The 21,179-nt window shown below is 37.0% G+C and overlaps 1 protein-coding gene across 8 annotated transcripts in view; it reads left to right on the forward strand.

The window, feature by feature from the left end:
* The window catches only part of LOC126760094 (uncharacterized), a 187,530-nt gene that overhangs the window by 156,842 nt on the left and 9,509 nt on the right, over window positions 1-21,179 (forward strand). For all 8 annotated transcript variants that reach the window (XM_050475491.1, XM_050475485.1, XM_050475484.1 and 5 more), the window contains one exon: window positions 5,305-6,422. In XM_050475491.1, coding sequence (XP_050331448.1) covers window positions 5,305-6,314 — 1,010 coding nt within the window. In that variant the 3' untranslated portion in view covers window positions 6,315-6,422. The remainder of the gene's footprint in view (window positions 1-5,304; window positions 6,423-21,179) is intronic.

Raw genomic sequence — 21,179 nt, forward strand, 5'->3', positions numbered from 1 at the left:
ATATTGCTCTGAATGTCACGCTGTGTGTACGCCGAAAGCATGCAAGCGTTCGCAAATTTATGTGGATTTCATCAGCTGATAACACATTTGCAAATTATTTCGCGTAAAACACTTTAGGCCGAAATCGGAATCATTCCTTGCCGCAGCCAACAAGTCGCATTTGCCCCAACAGCCAGCACTAGCAGCTAGATGGCCTATCAATTTAACGAAGCAAGTCAGCCATAATAGCTCGGCAATTCGACCTTCGGCAATGTTTTAGGCACAGACTGCTGGTGAGTTGGCGGCGTCAGGCCTGCTTGGCGCTGAGTCGGCAATCTGTGGCGCACCGCGCCACTCTCAAGGCCCACATCGTTTTGCGGTGCTTGTGTGGTGGCAAATTTTAGCAAAAAAAAAATCCAAATTTGTCTGTCGTTTTTGCTTGCCTCGCACACTTTCCCCTCATTTCTAGCGTAATTTCGATTCACAAGTGACTTCTTCGTTTTGATTTTCGCAATTTGCATTTTTTTCTTTTTGGCATTCGAATTAATTCAGTCGATTTCACATTAGCATAATGATTATTAATGTTGATTTTTTTTCCTTTTTTCATTGCAGTTGGATTTAGCTTTATGTTGTGTTTAATATGGGCAATCAATTATGAACCGCTCGATTAAATCAATAAGCAGATGCAAAGATTTTTAAACAAATTCAATTTGTTGAGCAGAAAGGGAAAAAGTTAAAATTTTCAAATGAGATGCGCGAATGCTGACAAAGCAGGTGACCCGAGAAACAGAAAATTTATAAATTTGTAAGAAGCTTAAGGTTGCCACATTCATATTCTCTTAGAGATTTTCATTATACATGTTTATTGTTGTATTGTATTAGAGCGCACTCACATTTTATACCCTGAACAGGATATAAACGAATTTTTTAACGCGCAGAATTAAGCGTCGGAGACCCTATAAAGTATATACTATATACTATATAAATGATTAGTATGTTGAGCTGAGTCGATTTACCCATGTTCGTCGGTCTGTCTCTCCGTCTATCTGTCCGTCTGTATACATACGAACTAGTCCCTCAGTTTTTAAGGTATCGTTTTGACATTTTGCAAACGTCATTTTCTCTTCAAGAAGCTGCTCATTTGTCGGAACTGCCGATATCGGACTACTATAACTTATAACTGCCATACAAACCGAACGAACGAAATCAAGTTCTTGTATAGAAAACTTTCACATTTGACAATGTATCTTCACAAAAGTTGGCACAGATTATTTTCTAAGATAATAATGTAATATACGAAGAAATTGTTCAGATCGGCTTACTATAGCATATAGCTGCCATACAAACCGAACGATCGGTATCAAGGGGTTGTATGGAAAACTTTCGCTTTTGACGTGGTATCTTCACAAATTTGACATGGATTACTTATGGATTACTTATTACTTAAGATAACAATATAATCTCCGAAAAAATTGTTCAGATCGGATTACTATAGCATATAGCTTCCATACAAACTGAACACACATTAAAAGAAATACACCTGTGAAGGATATATTAGCTTCGGTGCAGCCGAAGTTAACGTTTTTAATTGTTTTTAATTTCTTCTTGTAACAGGAATTATGTATAAAAAAGATCAATTTATCATTTCAACTGTCAACGTCGCTCAGCTTCATTGCAAATGGCACCCAATTTCCTTTCCAAGCTTAATTTCCTTGCTCTCGAGTGTTTTGAAATCTTTGTTTGAGGGACTCCAAAAGGTTCTGTGAACTCTTCGTCGAATAATATTCCAGTTCTTCATCTTCAAACATTTTGAGCGGCCGCTTTTAAATCCTGGAAACCACTTGTCGAAGCTAGAACATGATCACCATAAACTATTACAAAGGAAATGCACCTCTGAAGGGTATATTAACTTCGGTGCAGCCGAAGTTAACGTTTTTTCTTGTAACATGAATTGTATATAAAAAGATCAATTTATTATTTCATTTCTTAATTGCCTTGTCAATTAAATCATTTGCTGAAAATTACTAATAATTGGATTAAAACAATATTTCTTATTAGGAGTAATTGCGTGCCTTTGAGAAGGGCCAGTTTTGATTTTTGGCTGCTTAAAAGGCTTCCTGATTGGTAATTTTAACAGTGCCTTAACGAATTTATATGTTTTTGTAGTATGCCGTACATTTTCGCTGACTAATGCTAAATAAAGCTGCTTTCTATCATAAGCTCATGTGTTATCTATAATTAGTATTATGTAAACGTAATTAAACGTCAAACAACAAACGTTCGATTTCATTTGATTGTGTTTTGTTGAATTATACAATAGTATTTTGATTTGTTGGTACAATCGTATTGTACAAAGGTTTTAGATTAGTTGTCTTGTCATTTATTGTTAGCTACATGCACGTTATGTACCTAAATTATGTTAATTCTACAGGCTGTTATGCCGGTTAACATTACATTGCGAGTAAAGAGCCTTTCAAATTTTGTAGTGTCTGTATAATTAGGTTTTAATAAATTCATTTGGAAACTTTGGGAATTTCCAGGTGTTTTCAATAACTTAATTCGTCTGACTATTTTAAGTAGTCGAAAGGAGGAATAAATGGAGGATCATGTTCATTATACTATGTAGTGAGAAAAGTTAATAAATTGAGAAATAGCGAGTGTTACTATGTTATGAAAGGTTTTAAAGTATCTCTGGGCCTTTAGTCTCTCTTTAATAGTTGTATTGATTAGTTTCCATTATGCACACATATAATGAGAAGGGAAATAAATATTAATCTTGATTTACTGTATATAACTCTTTGTGTAGTTTCCCGAGCTTAATAATTAGATTTATATAATGGGTTGTCAAAAAAGTCTTGCGGCACTTTTATTGAAGTTTTTTTCATTGAAATCGAAATGAATTTTTGATGACTCATGCCCAGCTCTTGACCAATGCTACGGCTGCTACCATGCCGGTCTCTTTCGACCAATTCAGCGATTTTATCGCAATTTTCGACGACAGGCCTTCCGGAGCGTGGCGCATCTTCGACCATCTCTACACCAGAACGAAAACGTTGAAACCATCGTTGTGCGGTGGAAATGGAAACTGTATCGAGTCCATAAACTGCACAAATTTTATTTGCGGCTTGAGATGCATTTTTGCCTTTATCGTAGTGGTACTGTAAAATATGCCGTATTTTCTCTTTATTTTGCTCCATGTTTGCGACGCTATAACTCACGAACGACTTAAAAGAAACGACAATCAATCAAACACGTGTTAGCGCGTGAAATGAGCTTTCCAAAAAGGTATAGCATGACCCGATGCGACGAATAAAACTATATCTACGCGCATTCAGCGCCAACTAGCGAAAATACCGCAAGACTTTTTTGACAACCTAATATTAAATGCTTACATTACGTATTATTATCTAACTACCAATACAGGGGCCATTTTACGTTTAGATACTCAAAATACATATTGCTCCCGTACCTTGGATTGCGACCATTTTTTGTAACGTATAAGTTATGTCTAATACATATATAAAAATTTAATTACTTTGGTTTTCTTTATTTGAAAGGATAGTCCGTCCATAAAAATGGTAGAGATGAAATCTACTACTTAAATGGAAAATAATCTTATTCATCTAATATTTATTTGACTTCAGCATACATAAAATATCGTCACCTAAAATGCAAAATAATGGATCATCAAAAAAAAAACACAAAATGAAAAACGCTGTCAAATAAAGTAACCAATATTTAACCATTTTATAACCAAAACTCAAATTTTGTATCGTTTCTCCTTCGCCTGTAAACTTAGTAAAAGTGACGTTATGTTATTTTGCATTTTAAGTGACGATATATTATCATTCTTACATATTCACGTATTTATATAGTAACCCATATGTACGTGGTAATAAAAGCAATTATTTGTTGGATGACATAACGAGAGAGATGAGTCTTGAATTAGAGCTTTGTGAGGATTTGTGTACTTAATTAAAATTTAGGATAGTTCTAAAATGTAGAAAAAGTTTTTGCTTAGTTCCAAATATCAATTGGTATGACGGAGCAGTACATTTGATTCGATAAACCTTTCAGAAATGGAATATTATTTATATAGTATATAACAATTATAGTATGTAACATATATTCCTTATTTGTATTATGAATACTTTACTTTACCGTTTCTGTGGTTGGTTTTTGCATTTGAGATTGTCATAATGGATTAATTTTTCTCGACAGTTACAATCCAATGAAAAACTAGTTGTTTTTATAGCATCAGCATTTCTGACATAAAAAATAGGCTGTCAACGTCGCTTAGCTTCATTTCAAATGGCACCCAATTTACTTTCCAAACTTAATTTCTTTGCTCTCGAGTTCTTTGAAATCTTTGTTTGAGGGACTCCAAAAGTTTCTGTGAACTCTTCATGTGTTTGGCAAAAATCTTCGTCGTGTAATGTTCCAGTTCTTCATCTTAAAACTTTCTTGAGCGGCCGCTTTTTAATCCTGCTAACCGGTTTTGGAAGCTAGAGCAAGACCACCATAAACTTCCACCAAAATACCATGACTTTCGGCTTAGCTTTATTTTATATTAAACTAATGAAGAAGAACTTCCCGCAAAAACTTTTTGAGGCACAAAGTTTGACATATTTCAGCGAAAAAATTATTGTGGTAATAATAAACAAGTTATGCCACCTTAGAGAATAGTTTTAGGACGTCCCTAATGTACTTAGATTATGCAGGTATGTGTTAATGCGATGCCGTTTACGATTCAAAAGCTGATTAAAATGTCGGCGCTATGCTCTGTTATGCGATTACGGCTGATTACGCAACCACTTGCACGCCTGTGTGTGTATGTATGCAAGCGATTTAATATGGTGTAGTAAATATTTGCAAAACTGCTTCAATACTAACGAGATGATATTTAACAAGATGCCACAATAAATTTACGCCTGACATGCAAATGCAAGCAAATAAAATAAAGCGCAAAGGACCAAGGATAACGAAAATATATATTCAGAGTAGAATCATGACTCACTGTTATATATTTAGGTGTGTGTTTGCAAGAGTACTGTGGTGATCAAGTAGTAAAAAGAGTGTAGAGAATATATTTGCAAAAGATTTATGTAAAAGCCGCACAACTAAAGCTATTTATGGAACAATGTGAAATGCTGCATGCAGCAAACCATTCTTGTGGCAGTCTTTATTTATACGCTTTGTTTGTTTGCCTTTGCATGGCCATTCATGCCACATAATTTCATTCGTGCAACCCACGCAGCTCAGCTGAATGTGAGCGCGCCGCTGACTGACTGCTTTTCACTGTCATTGTTTCTTTCTTTGCCGCAGATACGCTCCACATCAAGTACCCGCATGGACCGTCCGCAGCGGATATAAATCGTCTTCTCAATGCGACATCAACAACAACACTGGACATGACGGTTGGCGGCAAAGGTGCGCACGCCGGTGTCGGTGGCGGCAAGTGGCGCACCGAAGTACAGATCACTGAAGGTCAACTGGGCGGCGGTGGGCGCGCCGGCGAATACCAACCTGACCTGCTGCCCGCATACAGCACCCACAAAGCCGTCAACAATAGTTGTAGCAACAGTAACATTAACGGTCATGCCAACAGTGCGGTCAGCAATCAGCAGCAAGGACAGCTTTATAGTCCGATAAAAGCAACGAGGACAATAAATCTGCACGATGACCAGCAAATGTCACAGCAGCAACACCAACAACAACAACCCATTGTGGCCAAGAGTAAATATAATATCAATGCGCAAGAGTATTTGCAGTCCAGGTATGGTGCCGCCAGCAAGCCGCACGAGAAGACATTGCGCCGCGGTGACGTGATTGCGGTGGCGACGACCAGCATCGCCCTCACCACGACCGGTTCAATGCCAACGACGACTGTTAGCGCGTCCAGTGGCGTGGCGCCGCAAGCGGAAAGTGGCTTCTCGACGCTACAACGACACAGTAAATCAGTTGCGCTGCCGCCGCGCACACCCACCGATACACATGCTGTGACAGCGGCAGTGTCGAGCAGCAGCACCGGTTATGGCTACGAGTATCGACAGCCACCGCCGCCACCTTACAATTCGGCGCATCGCACTGCGAGCGGCTTACAGCTGTTACAGCGTCGAACCAGCATCAACAGTGAGCCGAATAACGAACAAACGAGCGCGACGAAGGACCTTGGCTATCGGGAGACAATAGGCGGCAGTAATTATGGTGGTGGGGGCGGTGTTGGTATGGGCGATGGCGCACGTCAGACCATTGTGACAGCATCCTCATCACTACAATTCCTCACGACCACTGGCTACGGGGGCAATGCGGCGCCCCAACGGCAACTGCTCTGATTGTCGACGCAGGCGGGTGTGCTGAGGTAGAATATCGGGCGGTTGCTCTAAGCGACGCGCACCGTTGTGGTGATTTGTACAGGCGGTTGCGGACTGGAGAATGGCATGGTAAGTGAAACTTTATAATAAATTCATTAAAAAGGGACTGTTAAAAAATATTGGTTCTGACCTTCTACTAAAATAGATGCAATTTAAGAGAGTGAAAAAATATCCCGTTTTCTCAGTACCTGGCACATAAATCGACAATCGTAGATACCCATTAACTAAAGAATACGTGCACTTTTTATGTTAACTCAGAGTCTCTAGTATAAATAATATCACTATGATAAAAACTATCCACTTTTAATTCGATAAAAAAGAAAATTTTAGACTAAGTTATTTTTTCTCGAAACTGAAAAAGAAGCTAAATTGTACCCAAAATTGTTATAATTTTGATTTACCAAAACTTGATTTTTGATCAGATGAAAAACCCAATTTGTTATACTCAGGGAAGATGTTTTTACAGAGTGCAATAGTTTTAACGGTGAATAGATCTTTATAAGAGTTAGTTAGACAATAGGCGTGGCACCGTCCACATTTAGCTGAAATCACATGTCTCCGGACCCACTAGATCACTTTTCTATGTACCAAGGATTATTTTGTCATTCCCATGTTATATTGCGAAAATGGGAGAATTCCTGATTCATTCACTTTCCAGTACACAAATCAAGCACCAATTAATTAAGTGCACAAATAGTGTCTTTAAAGTATGCCATCTTAGGTCTAACAGTTGTCAAAATCAAACCATAATTATCCATAAGACCCATGTGAGACTTTTTACCCAAAATATCGACGAATGTGCCATACTGATAATACTATGCCTGTGTGTCAATATCTCCTTTAGCCCTTATATATCTAAAAGTGAGAACTTTTCAAATTATTAAATTATTTATTCCACCTAACGGTGCATTTCTGTGCCTAAAATGGATAAAATCGGATACAAACTTGCTCTATGCCCATATAACTAAAATCAGAATTTTCAAATTTTCAGTTGACTTTACGACTTATATAGTGTAACATAAAAGGAGACACTCAAATTTGTTCCAAATGGGTTCTGGTTATTTTTTGTTATGCACATAATTTTATGTCATTTATAATTTGCACAAATTGTCGGCTTAATGGTTCACGATTCCGCTTGCATATCCCCACCCTTTACGCCAATTTCCGATGATCTGAAGCATCGTTTCGCCTGGAATTTTGACTATTGTGCGCTGAGTCGTTACTTCGAGCGAGCGTTGCTGGTTGATTGGCGTATACCTTGGACTTAACATATACCAGAGAAAGTAATCTAGAGGTCTCAAAACGCATGATCTTGGGCCATTTCTCGAAATTAACGTGTGGCCAAACTTTGTATGCAATCTGCACATTTTTAGATGTAAACATTAGACGGCGCACGATTTGGTTGAAAATGGAGATCGTCCGCGTCGATTTCATTAAATTCCGCCAAAAATGTCGGTCAATATGGTATTATAACGCTCCCTATTTATGGTAACGTCATATCCCTAATATCAAGTCCGATTTTCTAGTTGATAGTTTCGCAAATCAACTCTACACATTAAATTTGCGAGATGTAAAGTATAGCCATATAACTCAGTGAGTCTATGACCCATAATATAACTTAACAAAATACCGATATTGATCATAATCCATTCACAATTTTGTTTAATATAAAGTTCTGCCAACACCTGAAGGTATTTCTTCGGCTTGGATTCTGGCAAGTTGCAAGATTATAAAATGTGCGAATTCACCCGAATTCACCACTTCATTATTTGTTCACTATATTTTTTCTTTTGTTATGGAAATGAAATAGTTATATCTTATAATTTCCATCAACAACCCGTTATACCTATTTCATTTAAATTTGATATGAAACGGTTAGTTTTAGTTTCAATATTTGAACATGTAATCGTGAATAGTTATATGGTGGCTAGGTCAGGTTTTAACTCGATTTTATCCATTTTAGGCACAAAGATACATTATTATCAGAAAAACTGGCTCTCTCGTTTTCACTCAGATAGCTCACATATGTACCGATTTATACTACGTGGTATAAAATAATCATATGTTCGAAAATCTTTTCCATTTATGACTTGTAGGAACGCCTTTTTCAAGAAACGATTTTCTCCGAATTTCAATAATATCTCACAGATTGACATATAGTTTCCATAAAATGTTTGCTGTGGGAACTAGAAGGCGGGTTTGCGGCAAAATTGTATCTCGATACATTCAATGGTGGTAGATTTGCATACTGGAAAGTGAAAGAATTAAATGGAATTTTGTTAGATGGAAAGTCGTCGTGATTGTAGTCCTATTTTTGTCATTTTCGTACTGGAACATAAAAATTTCACAATAATATTATGTAACAAATTTGGTGGATATCGGAAGAGAAGGTCATAAGATAAGGGTTTTCATTTAAATCTGGGCGGTGCGACGCCTGTTGTCTGACTACGGCTTTTATAAAGTCATTTCATACAATCCCTGATGTAAGATTTAATGTATCATTTATCATGCGCTTTTAGTAGTGTTTAACAAACCCGATTTCATCAATTTTTACGGTGTACGTTGCTAAAAGAATTTGTTCCCACCAAATTTGGTATTTTTCTCTTCAGTGGTTTAGGAGAGATAAACCTTCTGAAGTTTTATTTACATATAGTTCAAGTACCAATAAGACAAAGAGCCACTCGAAGTAAAGAAAATATTGCTCTTGTTCAGGCAAGTGTTGCTGAAGATCGCAATTTGTAGATTCCAAAATATTCTCAAGAATTAGGAATGCCTCAAACCAAAACCTGGCGGATTTTGAGAAAGCATTTGGACTTTCATGCGTATGCAATTGTTTTCACTCAAGAGCTGAAGCCTTTAAACTACCGAAAAGGTCGTGAGTTTCCTGATTTTGTTTCTTTACAAATTGAAAACGAAAACTATTTATTAAGAAAATCATTCTTTCTTATGAGCTGCTTTTATCAGATAGGTGATACATATTTTTGATAAAATAAACAAAACTTCTGGGACTAAGAAAATCCAGAAATTATTTGTAAACAACCTTTCATTCACCTTAATTGACAAATTGGTGTGGTGGAATCATCGGTCAGTACTTTTTTCGAAATGAAGCTAGTGACAACGTTACTGTGAATGGAGAGCGGTATAGATCGATGATAACTTACTTTTTATGTCCGCAATGGGAAGGAGTTGATCTTGACAAAAACCTGGTTACAACAAGACGGAGTTACGTGCCACATAAGACGTGCAGGAACCCAATTGTTGTAAGAAAAGCTTAGAGATTTGAATATTCCAAGAAATTGTGACATTAAATGGCCTGCAAGGTGTTGTGATTTAACACCATAAAGCTACTTCTTTTGGGATTATTTGAAATCATTGGTGTTTAGCAATAAACTAAACTCTCTTCAAGCTGTAAAAATCAATATCGAAAATATCCAAAGATTGGGTTAATCGAATTTTGCTTGCCTGAAGGCCAAAAAGATAGTCGTGAAAATTTAATTACACAACTTGAAAAATATTATAATTAAAAACTTAATTTGGCACAACTTGACACTAAATGATAAATAAATATAAATTACTTGATTACTTGAGTGGAAGTCACCGAGTCACCACTTTTGTCTCAAAATATGCCTCTTGTGAATATATTTTTTCATGCATGTAAATCTATTTACATTTCGCTTTGAGAGATTTCCAAAACAGTTCTTAGTGAAACAAAAATCTTGGACTCTGCAACATGATAGCTTCATTTTTGCAGATGAAGTCAAAAATACTTATTACTTGAGGCCATTAGTGATCTCAAGTGATAAGTCCTGAGAGACGGGCACATAGGTTTTTATATGCATAAGAGTATATATACCAGCATGTCAATCTCTATATCGGTCCATCAAAGCAGATTAAAAGTAAAAAAAAGGAAATGTATTCGCACCCTTGCCACACTTGTAGAATCCCTTTGAGCGCAATATTTAGCATATATTTGCAACATACTTGCAACAGATCACAAACGACATATCCTGTAGATATCTTTAGCCAAGATTATACGCTCACACATGCATGTATGTCTTGTTGAGCAAAACACTTTCATCTAAATGTTGTTCGCTCATATTTAGGACAGTTCAGCTGAGCCGGGTGCAGTTATTGGCACGTAAGTATGTGCTTCTGTATGAGTGCAAGTGCTCGAATGCACTCAAGTAGATGAGTGTATGTGTGTGTGTGTGTGTGGGTGTGTTGCGGATGATGATGATGACGATTGCACATTTCGTTTGCAACATGGCACAACAGCAAAACGCGGTAACTTGCATTGCTGATTTGTCATTGAACCATTCGAGCGCAACGCCATTTTCGCATTTCATTTTGCACTCCGGCGATATTTCACTTTTGCTTTTGCACTCTCTGCTCACAACAACAGGCATTGACTGTTATTGTCGGAGAATTTGTTGTGTGTGTTTTCATTGTGTGGCGGTTGCCGGCGCTATTTGAAAGCCACACAGCCGCTGCGAGCAGCAATGCAAACGCTTTTTGCAAAGGTATGCAAAATGGCCGAAATGCGAGTGATGAGAGTGCGATGTATGGCAGCAAAGCTGGAGCAGATAGGGTGTCAGCCAAAGAACTGCAGGAATGCCTTGCGTTTACAGTTCCACTTACCGCCACCAACACCAACACCGACACCAACAAACTACACACCAGGCGCGGTGTGTTGCCTTTGCTGATGGTGGCGTTTGATTTTCATGGCGTTGCGAATATCGCCAAAAACTGGGTCAATTTTACAGTCGGCAATAAACTGCCGATGCATTGCGCTGCACCGGTGTACAAAGCGACTATGTGTAAGCATAGCCGTGGGTTGGCGTGGTGTGTGTGTATATGGTGCTGTAATAGCGCTGTTTCTTTGGCCGGAGTGTAGCAAAGTGGAATTGCTAAAATTTTCACGCAATGCACAAAAGCGAGTGCTGCAATCTTTGCTGCGGAAATATTTGTGCAGTTCGCAATTGAGAGAATTCAGCTGGAATCGTGTAATTAGTAGTTGATGCTCCGTTGGCGTCACTATATTTTTTTCATACTCTAATTACTTCCGAGAAAGCTGTGGGTGCGGCTGTCGCTAAAAAAGGAATAACTATAAGTTGCCCTTTAAATGTAACGGATGTTTGTAGATTGTGCTTTAATTTTATGTTTTGGTAATTAAATCAGAAGAAATTTGGTTCTACAGTTACTATGAGCAAGCTGGTATCGTCAGTTTGTGAATGAACATTGCACAACATAAATTTGAGAAAGTGACCTAAATCGAGTAACTACGCCCTGTTCTTATATATTAAAAAGGCGATTTCTTTAACGAATAATATCGCCGACGAAACGCGAGCTTTACATAATGATATGATACGGCTGATTTTCGATAGTTTTTCCTTGACCTTCGGTATCTTTGGTAAGCCTTGACTAACCCTCAGTAGCAGCAGTCAGCAGGCGACTACTGTGGAACCGATTTATTCTTCTTACAGTTAGAAGTGGTGTGTTTCGGTGGCACCAGACCTTTTTGCAGTGCTGAGAAGAGGTCACTGATGAAGACCGTGCTGGGATGGGAGACCTGCGACTTCGACATACACCGACATTGTGACTCGAGTGCGCACAGTTTTGAACTCAGACCGTCGACTGAGCATTCGTGGAAGTAATGAAGAGACTCAAGCGAAAGATGAATCGGGACCGACAAGACATTGCAGCCGATTAGAAGTTGCACCAAGACAACGCCCCGGCTCATACCGCCTTTTTTGTGAACAGCTACCTAATCAAGACCCGCATCCCAATGCTTCCGCAGTCGCCCTACAGCCCAGATGTGGCCCTACCGGACTTGTTTTGCTTCCTTGCCTGAAAAGGCCGGTGAAAGGCAAGCATTCTGAGACAACGGAGGGGATGGAAGCAGCATGTGCCTCGGCTTTCAAGGCTATTCCGGAGAATGCCTTAAGTGACGCTATCAATACTTGGAAATCGCGCTGGCAGCGGATCCTATTTTGAAAGTTTTGAAAAAGTTTTAACGATTGGTTCAATAAATTTTTTGAAATCCATTCAGTCATATTACTTTCCGATCACTTCCCTGTATGGCTAATAGAAAGGCAATTTCATTTCCATGTCATATAACCATTAGTTAAGGATAGAGATCCAATCTTCCTACTTGAAATGTTATAATAATTTTCTATGGTGAAATGCTCATTTCATGCGTTCGATTAATTTTTCCATTTTTAATACCGAATTTGAACTACTCTGTGGTTCACTTAAGATTTTCACGGTACAGTTCTGATAAATCGATGGCTACAGAATTTCTTGGGAAACAGCCTGCTTGCGACTTGAATAAAGCCTTCAACATAGTAAATCGGTTACTCGACTACAAACAAGCTTTACTCTTATTAGCTGTGAAAGACTGTTGCTGGACTCCAAGAAGCAAGACTTCTCGCAATTGAATTTCTCCTGGATGTCATAAATTTCAAGCTAAAATAGTATTAAGCTTGACATGTAAATGTAAGAAAGTATCTTTCTAAAAGACAATATAACTGAGACTTGTTAGAAAAGTCCGAAGTCAAATGATTAAATTTTCTTTTATATATAAAGTATCATGGACGCAAACTCTTCTTAAGTTATAATAAAAACATAATTATATATTATTGAATTAAATGGGTTTTAAAATATTGTGCCAGCTCAAGCTAAAGCAAAAAACTCAGATTTTATAACTAATAAGCGCGTCGATTTCAGAATAAAAAGAATAAAGGTGGCCACTGAAACACCGCTTACAATTAATATATTCAATCAAAGTAAAAATCTGTATAATGCATTCTATATGTAGTAGTGTGTGGCAGTGAACTGCGCACAAAAGTCGTTCACCTTCGCAACCTTTTGTAACATAAAAAACCGATGTCATCGAATTTAATGGCAGTAACCCTTAATCAGTAATTAATTATTGAATAGCTTTGAAACGTCTACTTAGACATTGCCGGATTACTCAAGAGGCAATATAAAGCTACTTATTATAATTACATATACTTAAGAGGGTCACGTTTCTTTTTAGGTCGAGAGTGAAGAGCATGACAGTTAAGGTGACAAAAGAATTAATTAAGATTTTGAAAAGGCATCGAATTTCTGAAAAAAAAACGAAAAGAAAAAAATTAGAAAAGAAATACTTTGGAAGTTTGACAAATGACAGTGCGGTTGAAAATAAATGCGATGCCTTTGCAATCAACGGGAAGGCAAATGGTATTTCACAGCTTTCTTTTTTTAGCCTGAGCAAGAAATAGCACTGAAGTACCGTCAACCTTATTTAAATTTAATTATTTTAAAAGCAACGTAATAAATGTGGACTCAGCTGTATACCTTTTTATAATACATACAATATATTGGGTAGTCGAAAAAGTCTTTTCCTATTTTGTCAGTAGATGTCGTTGCAGTCGTATATCTCCAGTGCCACCAATCTCATTGTGTCATATCATATAGTGTTGGAAAGGCGAGATTTTAAGCTTCATTTAACCAAAAAAAAAAAAAATTCGGGGAAGTTGAAAAAAGTTACAGCTGTTCAAAAATGAGTGAAAATAATGAAGAAATTTGCTAAATTTTGAAATTTTTATATAAAAAGTGAAGAATGCCACGCAAGCCACTAATAAAATTTGTAAAGTTTACGGAGACGATGCTGTATCAGTTCGTGTAGCACAACAATGGTTCGCTCGCTTCCGTTCTGAAAATTTCGATATTGCGATTTACACTGATGAAATATTGCCTCTAGTGGAAAAATTACAAAAGGAAATCGACCAAAATGGTATATATTTGCTTATTAATTTATTAGCATATATATTAAAAAAATAAGTTGAAGTTTGATTAGAAATACGAAAAGACTTTTTCGACTACAATATCCTATATAATACTCAAAAGAAACTAGTCAGTATGAATTTAGGCATTCCGAAAACGCATAAAGCAAATATCATGCTGTGGTGAAAGCATTCCAAATTTTCATTTCGAATTTTACTCTTTGAATATCCTTACCGATTGTCTGCTACTTAAATTATATTCATACAGTACGCCATGTCGTATGAGCAACAAAAAATTTAAAAGAATGTTGTAAATGTTCACTTTAAAACATAAGATGCTTAATTTTAGTTGCGAATAATTTTAAAGGAATTCTCTCTGAAAGAAAGCGAAGGGAGCTTTGTACACAAACACCCGAGTGTTTTAACACAGAATAGCTTTGAAAAAGTTATTCCTTCATTTGTAATCTGGTATAAAATGAAAAATATGAATAAAATATATTAAAAGAAGGGCTCAAAGATCAATGTCAAATTAAAAAGTTTTGTAGAAGATGGGTGCTCCCAAAAATATTTCATATAAATCATAAAAATTTGCTGAACACACTACTTTAGAGATAAAAGTCAGCAGATCGAGCAACGATGAATCGGTGTCGCACCACGCTTACTTATGTGTTCATCCTCATATATGACGTACAGTATGCACCTAGCACGCTATTGCTGTTGTGGATCAGAGTAACGAACAAGACCCGAATGAGTCTTCATATTGAAGAAGTATAGCGTGTGCGGGCACAAAATTGTCAAGCGTGTCGCACGTTGAATGCAAACGAGATTCTGCATTTTTCACAAGAAAATGTTATTTCGTGATGAAGCAGAGTTTTGGTTGAATAGGTACGTTAATGAACTAAATTGTCGCATTTGGAGTTAATTAAAATCATGAAATTTCTTTAAAAGTATTGGGAACGTTACAGAGCCATGATAAATGATTTTTTCATGTGAATTGGTGGAAGTTGTAGAAGTCGCTTTGTTCTAACACAAATAAGTTCGAGACGAATCAATACACGAAAACTTGGAAGAAAATATTCCACGGTTACGGTTTCAATTGCTGCTAAAAGTGGTCGAAATTTGCTCCACTGAAATTTTTTCGAGACATTCGTTAGGAAAAACCTTTATCTTTATAATACTGCTAAATTCTTGGTCATAACACTAAAATATTTGCCTTTTAAAGGTTGGGAGTTTACATAGTTCGCGTATGTGTAGTCAGACGGACGGATGGACTAGGCTAGGGTGTCCAAAATTTCCTGCGGGATGTTACAAACTTCTTGGCAAATTTAGTTTGCCTTGTTCAGGGTTCAAAAATTAAGCGTAAAATACACTACGATTGTTAATGATATAACACATACATAGCTGCTTCAGTCAGAAGAACTTCACGATTATAAAAATACCATCCTTTATTAGAGATGACCTATTGACTCCCTTTTGCTCTACTTCAATTGCTGAAAGAGTGCAAAATTTACCGAAAAAAACTCAAATAAACATATCTCAGATTTATAGAGACTCCTAAAACTTATTGAAAATAATCTGGACACCTCTTTTTTACTTGCAGCAGGTCTAAATTTTGTCTGTTTTCACTGAAATCGCTAATTAGATATTAATTTTTTTGGGCTCTGGTAACTTTTTTGCTTATTATTCATACAAACGAACACATTAAATGAAACAAAATAAATCAAAACCGAATAAAAGTATCAAATATATCAGCAGCATTATAAATAACAGTAGCTCAGCGTCAGCACTCCGCACAAGGAAATCCACAGCGGAACTGAGTTACGAAATAAAACGTCAAAGAGAGTAAAATAGCAAAAAAAAAAACAAAAAAATCAAAACGAAGATGCAGAAAAATAAGGTAAAATATTAAAGAAAAGAAAAAATATTAAAGATAAAGAATATAAAATATAAAAAAAGAAAGTGAAATAACGAAAAATAGAAAGTGAAATATACAGAAATGGAAAGTAATGAATGAAAAGCGCGCTTGCCGCAGAGGAAACAGCTGTGAGGCGGCAGACAATGGACGGCGTAATGATAAAAGTTACCCAAGTATATACATATATAGTAAAATTTTTCAAGCAAAAGAAGAACTAGTGCGATTGCAAAGCAGGGGAAATATGAGTGAAGAAATGAAAAATTCAAAGAAATCTCATTCAATCTCTCTAAATATATAAGCATGCCTCCAAGTGGGTGCGCGCAAATACGCTTGTGCCGTTCGTAAGTTTCCGTCTGCACGCCGATTTCTCTTTTGGCATTTATTACAAATGACGCTGCACACACACACACACAGCAGCCGTGCCTGTAACGTGGCATTGCACGGCGGCTGTGCGAGTATAATGCCATTGCCAAAGACTAGCGGAAGCGGATGTTTGTTGGTTTTGTTGTTTGAGCGAGCAATAATAGAAATTGTTAGATGAAGTGGTTTGCGGAAGAGTCAGTGAACGTGGGAGCGACTGAGGGCGGGAAAGAAGCGGAGTGGTGACGGCAAAACTGCTTGGAACCGAATAAGATTCATCCTCATTTCACGGAGGAGCGCCGAACCCTCACTTTTGGTGGCAACAAAGTTTTATTGTTTACTGAAGGTTAAATGTTGAAATGTTTTAAAAACGCATATTTTATTCATCTGCATGGAATACTTAATTTTTTATCAGCTCCTCTACTTGGCATATCACGTTAGAGAAATTTGCTGCTTTGTCTATTTCTTGGTGCCTCTGCGTTTTTTATTTCCACATAATATTTTTGTTATTATTTGTTATTTACTTTTGTGAAAAAAATGAAAATACAAACGAAAATAATTCTATTGTGTTTCCCCTGCCGCCACTTGCGTTTATTTATGTCCATTTAAGCTGGCTGATCTTCTGATGTGGCAATTCTTTTATTTTCTCCTTGAGTATTATTCGTTAGGCGTAAAAACTTTTACCACTTAACATATTACGCCAATATATGTATGGGTCACAGCGTGTTGTGCATAAATGAATAGAATAACTCAAAATAGCATATGAAAAAAGTTTTTGTTTTAGAAATATGATGATTTCATTCAGTGAGCTTTTGAAGGAAAAGCAGCTTAGATGGTGTCACAGTTGGGTTAATATATGTTTTACAGAGTAGCTGTATACATTCCACCAGATAATTGTTTTTTTTTTTGTTAGAGCGAGTGCTGGTACAAATGAAACCTGGCGACTTCAGCAGATGATGCAATGATTCCGAATAGAATTCAAAGCAACATTGCCTTTAGTGCCAATAAGGATAATGTATTATTAGTCCTTCGGTAGCAACTTAAAAACCTTACAACAAAATCTGGATGTACACATACATATGTATATACATATATTTTATATAACGATTATGTTTCAAACTGCTAAAATTGCAATAATTCAGTAAAAAAGTGTGTGAAGAAGAATTAAATTTCACAGATTATATGGTGAGGTAAGGATATATGATGTTTCATTGAAATTTTCCTATTAATTCAGCATCCATTCTTCGGTGGAAGCAGCACCTCGATCTTAGCATGGTGAAAAGCTACAAAAACACTTTTGGTGTGCAACAAATTGCTAAGAAATCCTAAGGTTGCAAGCTAAGAATTATCAGGTGATTGTACACCTTGACCGTGAGACAAATTGCTACACATGGAGCGGTGACCTAACGCTAACTTTGGTAGGACTTTAACAATCAAAACTGCAAATATTTGCCTGCATGTGCGCATCGAGTGCAATGCGTCCGTGCCCCGACAACGAAATTATCACAATGAGAATATCGCCATACAAAACACGTTTTTACTATGGTAGCCCCGTGACTTTTCAATCGATCTGTTACTACTGTCAAGAATGTCCGTTTATTTGAAATTATTATTAAATGTATATAAAGATGTTTTATTTGAAGATATTTTTAAACGATTACATATTTATTTTAAAAATTATTTTCGACCAAATCATAAAATATTCAAAAGACAATTAATTTATTTCCCAGCGCCTGCTAGCACTACTCCGTTTGCTTGCTTGTTAACGAATGCCTTTCACTTGTTAAAACTGTCTGTGACACTACATACAATGAAGACTGAAAACTTTATGTCGATTCAGTGTGAGAGGTAGATGTATAGAATTGCAGATTCTTAAACATAATCCTACACAAAAGAGTTTAGGCCCATAAGCTTAATTTCCTTCCTACTAAAAACGCTAGAGAAAATCTTGGATGCGCACATTATCGCCGCAGCGCCTCTTAGAAGATTGTCCAAGGCACAGAGCACATATACGAAGGGCTGATCACTGGAGACTGCACTCCAAACACTGGTATTTAATACCACAAGGACTCTTAGATATAAGGAATACGCTCTTGGAGCTTTCCTGGACATTTCTGGAGCATTCTATAACGCCTCTACGGAATCTGTTCTGAACAGTATCCAGCCAATAGGTGTTGCTCCGCAAAAATGACCAAAGAAGTCTGCAGAGGTACTCCCCAATATGGAGTGCTTTCTCCGCTTCTATGGACATTAGTGGTGCATAAACTGTTAAGGAACTTGGAAGGCAAAACCCCTAGACTGTGCCATATGCGGACGCCATTGCCATCTTAATAACGGGAAGGTATCTACAGACAATTAACAGTATTAGGACCACCACTCTCAGAACAGTCCAGAACTGGGCATCGCATGCGGATCTGGGTTGAACCCGGAGAAAACGGATCTGCTTGTGTTCACAAGAAAGCACCAAATTCCTCTATGTAGGTTCTTTTCTACAAATGGGACACAACTCTGTCTCAAGGACCGCACCAAGTATCTTGGGGTAGTCTTGGAAAGCAAACTGCTAAGGAAGCACAATTTGGAGACAACCTTCTGACAAAGCTCGGTTGGTAATGGCGGTTAAGCAAACGCCGACTACATGACCCCACTTTTCAACTGGCAAAAAACAATCACAATCGGATCACTGCAGCATAATTCAAGCTGAGGCCTTTGGGAAGCAATTGCCCAATGCATCTCGCATGTGCATTTGGCCGACGGCGGGCAGGACGTAGTTCGCAATTTCTATCGGAAACAGAAAATTCAAAGAGATTCATATTTTCTAATAATTTATCTTCTAGTTCAACTAAAAAAATTTCACAAAAGAATGTAAAATTTTACTAATTTTTGAAAAAATTGAAAAAAGTGGTTTTTGACCAAAAAAATTTTATTTTATATTGTTTAAAAATATGTTCAACCTTGACTTTTCTTAGTTTTTTTTTAGTTTAAATAGAAGATAAGTTAATGCCAAAGATAATAAACTTTGCCCCAATTCCGTACGACATTTAGCGTTTTCTCTATCCTGCCCGCCAATTAAAAAAAATCGTAAAAATGAAAAACCGAGAAATCGCGCATCAAAGTGTTCACTTTTTGCCCAAGCCGCAAAACTTTTTTGACAACACATTATCTGCTAGACGCTCGGTCACTATTTCCATTCTAGCGTCGAAAATATTTCGAATTTCCATCTATAACTTTGGGGACATATTCTTAGATTATTTTTAAAGAGACTTAAGCAAACGAAAATTTTCGATTTTTTGAAGCTTCTAAAGCAGGCTCCCCCTTAATGCACCTGCAGGCAATTCCAGACTCAACATCTACGTACACAACCAAACATCAAACTCGTATGGCATTTCCGCCGGAAGTGCCTTAGGAAACAAGACAGCAATGGAAAGTGTTGCCAGAAGCAAGCAACTTCACTTCTACTGTAATAGAGGACGAGATTGCCAAGAATGTAGTCCGGTTAACACCCAAAAACGTGATTGACATTAAGAAACCTATAAATTGTCGATACAAAGATCTGGACAGAAGCATGATAAATAAAATCAAAACCCGATGAAACGAGCTAGCTGGCTGCAAAACTGTAAAAGTCATGTGCAAAACGGTAGATCGGAAGTACTCAATATTCCTATTGGCGACACACGCCCGCAGGATGGGGCTGAGAGATCGAGAAGACTGCAGGAAATGTCTACTACCAGGGAAACAATGGAGCATCTCCTGCGCACTTATCCAGCGTTGGCAAGACTACGCTGTCAGCATCTGGGGTCTCCACTTTATGATAGTGTTAAAATTCGCGTCAAACACAAGCATCCTAAACGATAACTACTATTCTTGGGCTTAGCAACTGAACTCCATCTAATATCGCAAAGGACCAAATTGCTCAATGCGTGGCTTATTGGCCTAGTAGATTAATCTAACCTAACCTAAACAAAATTGAATAATGCAATCAGTCCAGATCCTCTCCTAGCGCAAAATACCCTTTGTAGTGATTTCAGTTCTGACGTAAAAGTTGATCGTATATGTTGGTCAAAATGTTGTTGTATAATATTTTAATAAAATCAGGCATACACGTTTCTGAAAAATAATATAATTTAGCGCTGAAAACGAAAGAAATGTAATCCTCATATTCGTAACATTGAAGTTTTCTTCACATACCACACATATTAAATTTATCGCATATGAGTTAATTAGTTTGATATTAGTATACGTATTTCGGACTAACAAAATATAGTAATGAAACTAGGTGAGTCTAATATAAGTTAATAAAAATACCAAATATGATATTAATTTATTTGGTTTCTACAAAATATGCATGTAGAATTATAACGCAACATATTTTTGACCTTTGCAAATTGTGAGTGAAACTGTGACACACAATTAAGAATATAGACTAACTGCTTATCCCACAGAAATAACTCGGGATGTAAATAGCCAAAGTATTTCACTTCGGAAGTACTAAATGTCGGAAATATCAAACCTATAATTTACTTATGTATCCAAGATGCAATTCTGAACTTTTTGTAGAGATTTTATTGCTCACTTGTAGTTATCCTTTGCCCTTAGCATAACATAAATAATGTATGTGTATCATAGACTTTTAAATAAAACTATTTGCGGCATGAAATTGATATTCTCCGCTCATCCCAGCATTGATTTCATAGCCAATTTATTGCAACTGCTACTGCCAATGTATGCAAACGGAAAATAAATCATTCGAATCACTGGTGTTTTATCAGCTGCACATTTCCTGCT

This window comes from Bactrocera neohumeralis, chromosome 5 (genome assembly GCF_024586455.1).
Source record: "Bactrocera neohumeralis isolate Rockhampton chromosome 5, APGP_CSIRO_Bneo_wtdbg2-racon-allhic-juicebox.fasta_v2, whole genome shotgun sequence".
Lineage (NCBI taxonomy): Eukaryota > Metazoa > Arthropoda > Insecta > Diptera > Tephritidae > Bactrocera > Bactrocera neohumeralis.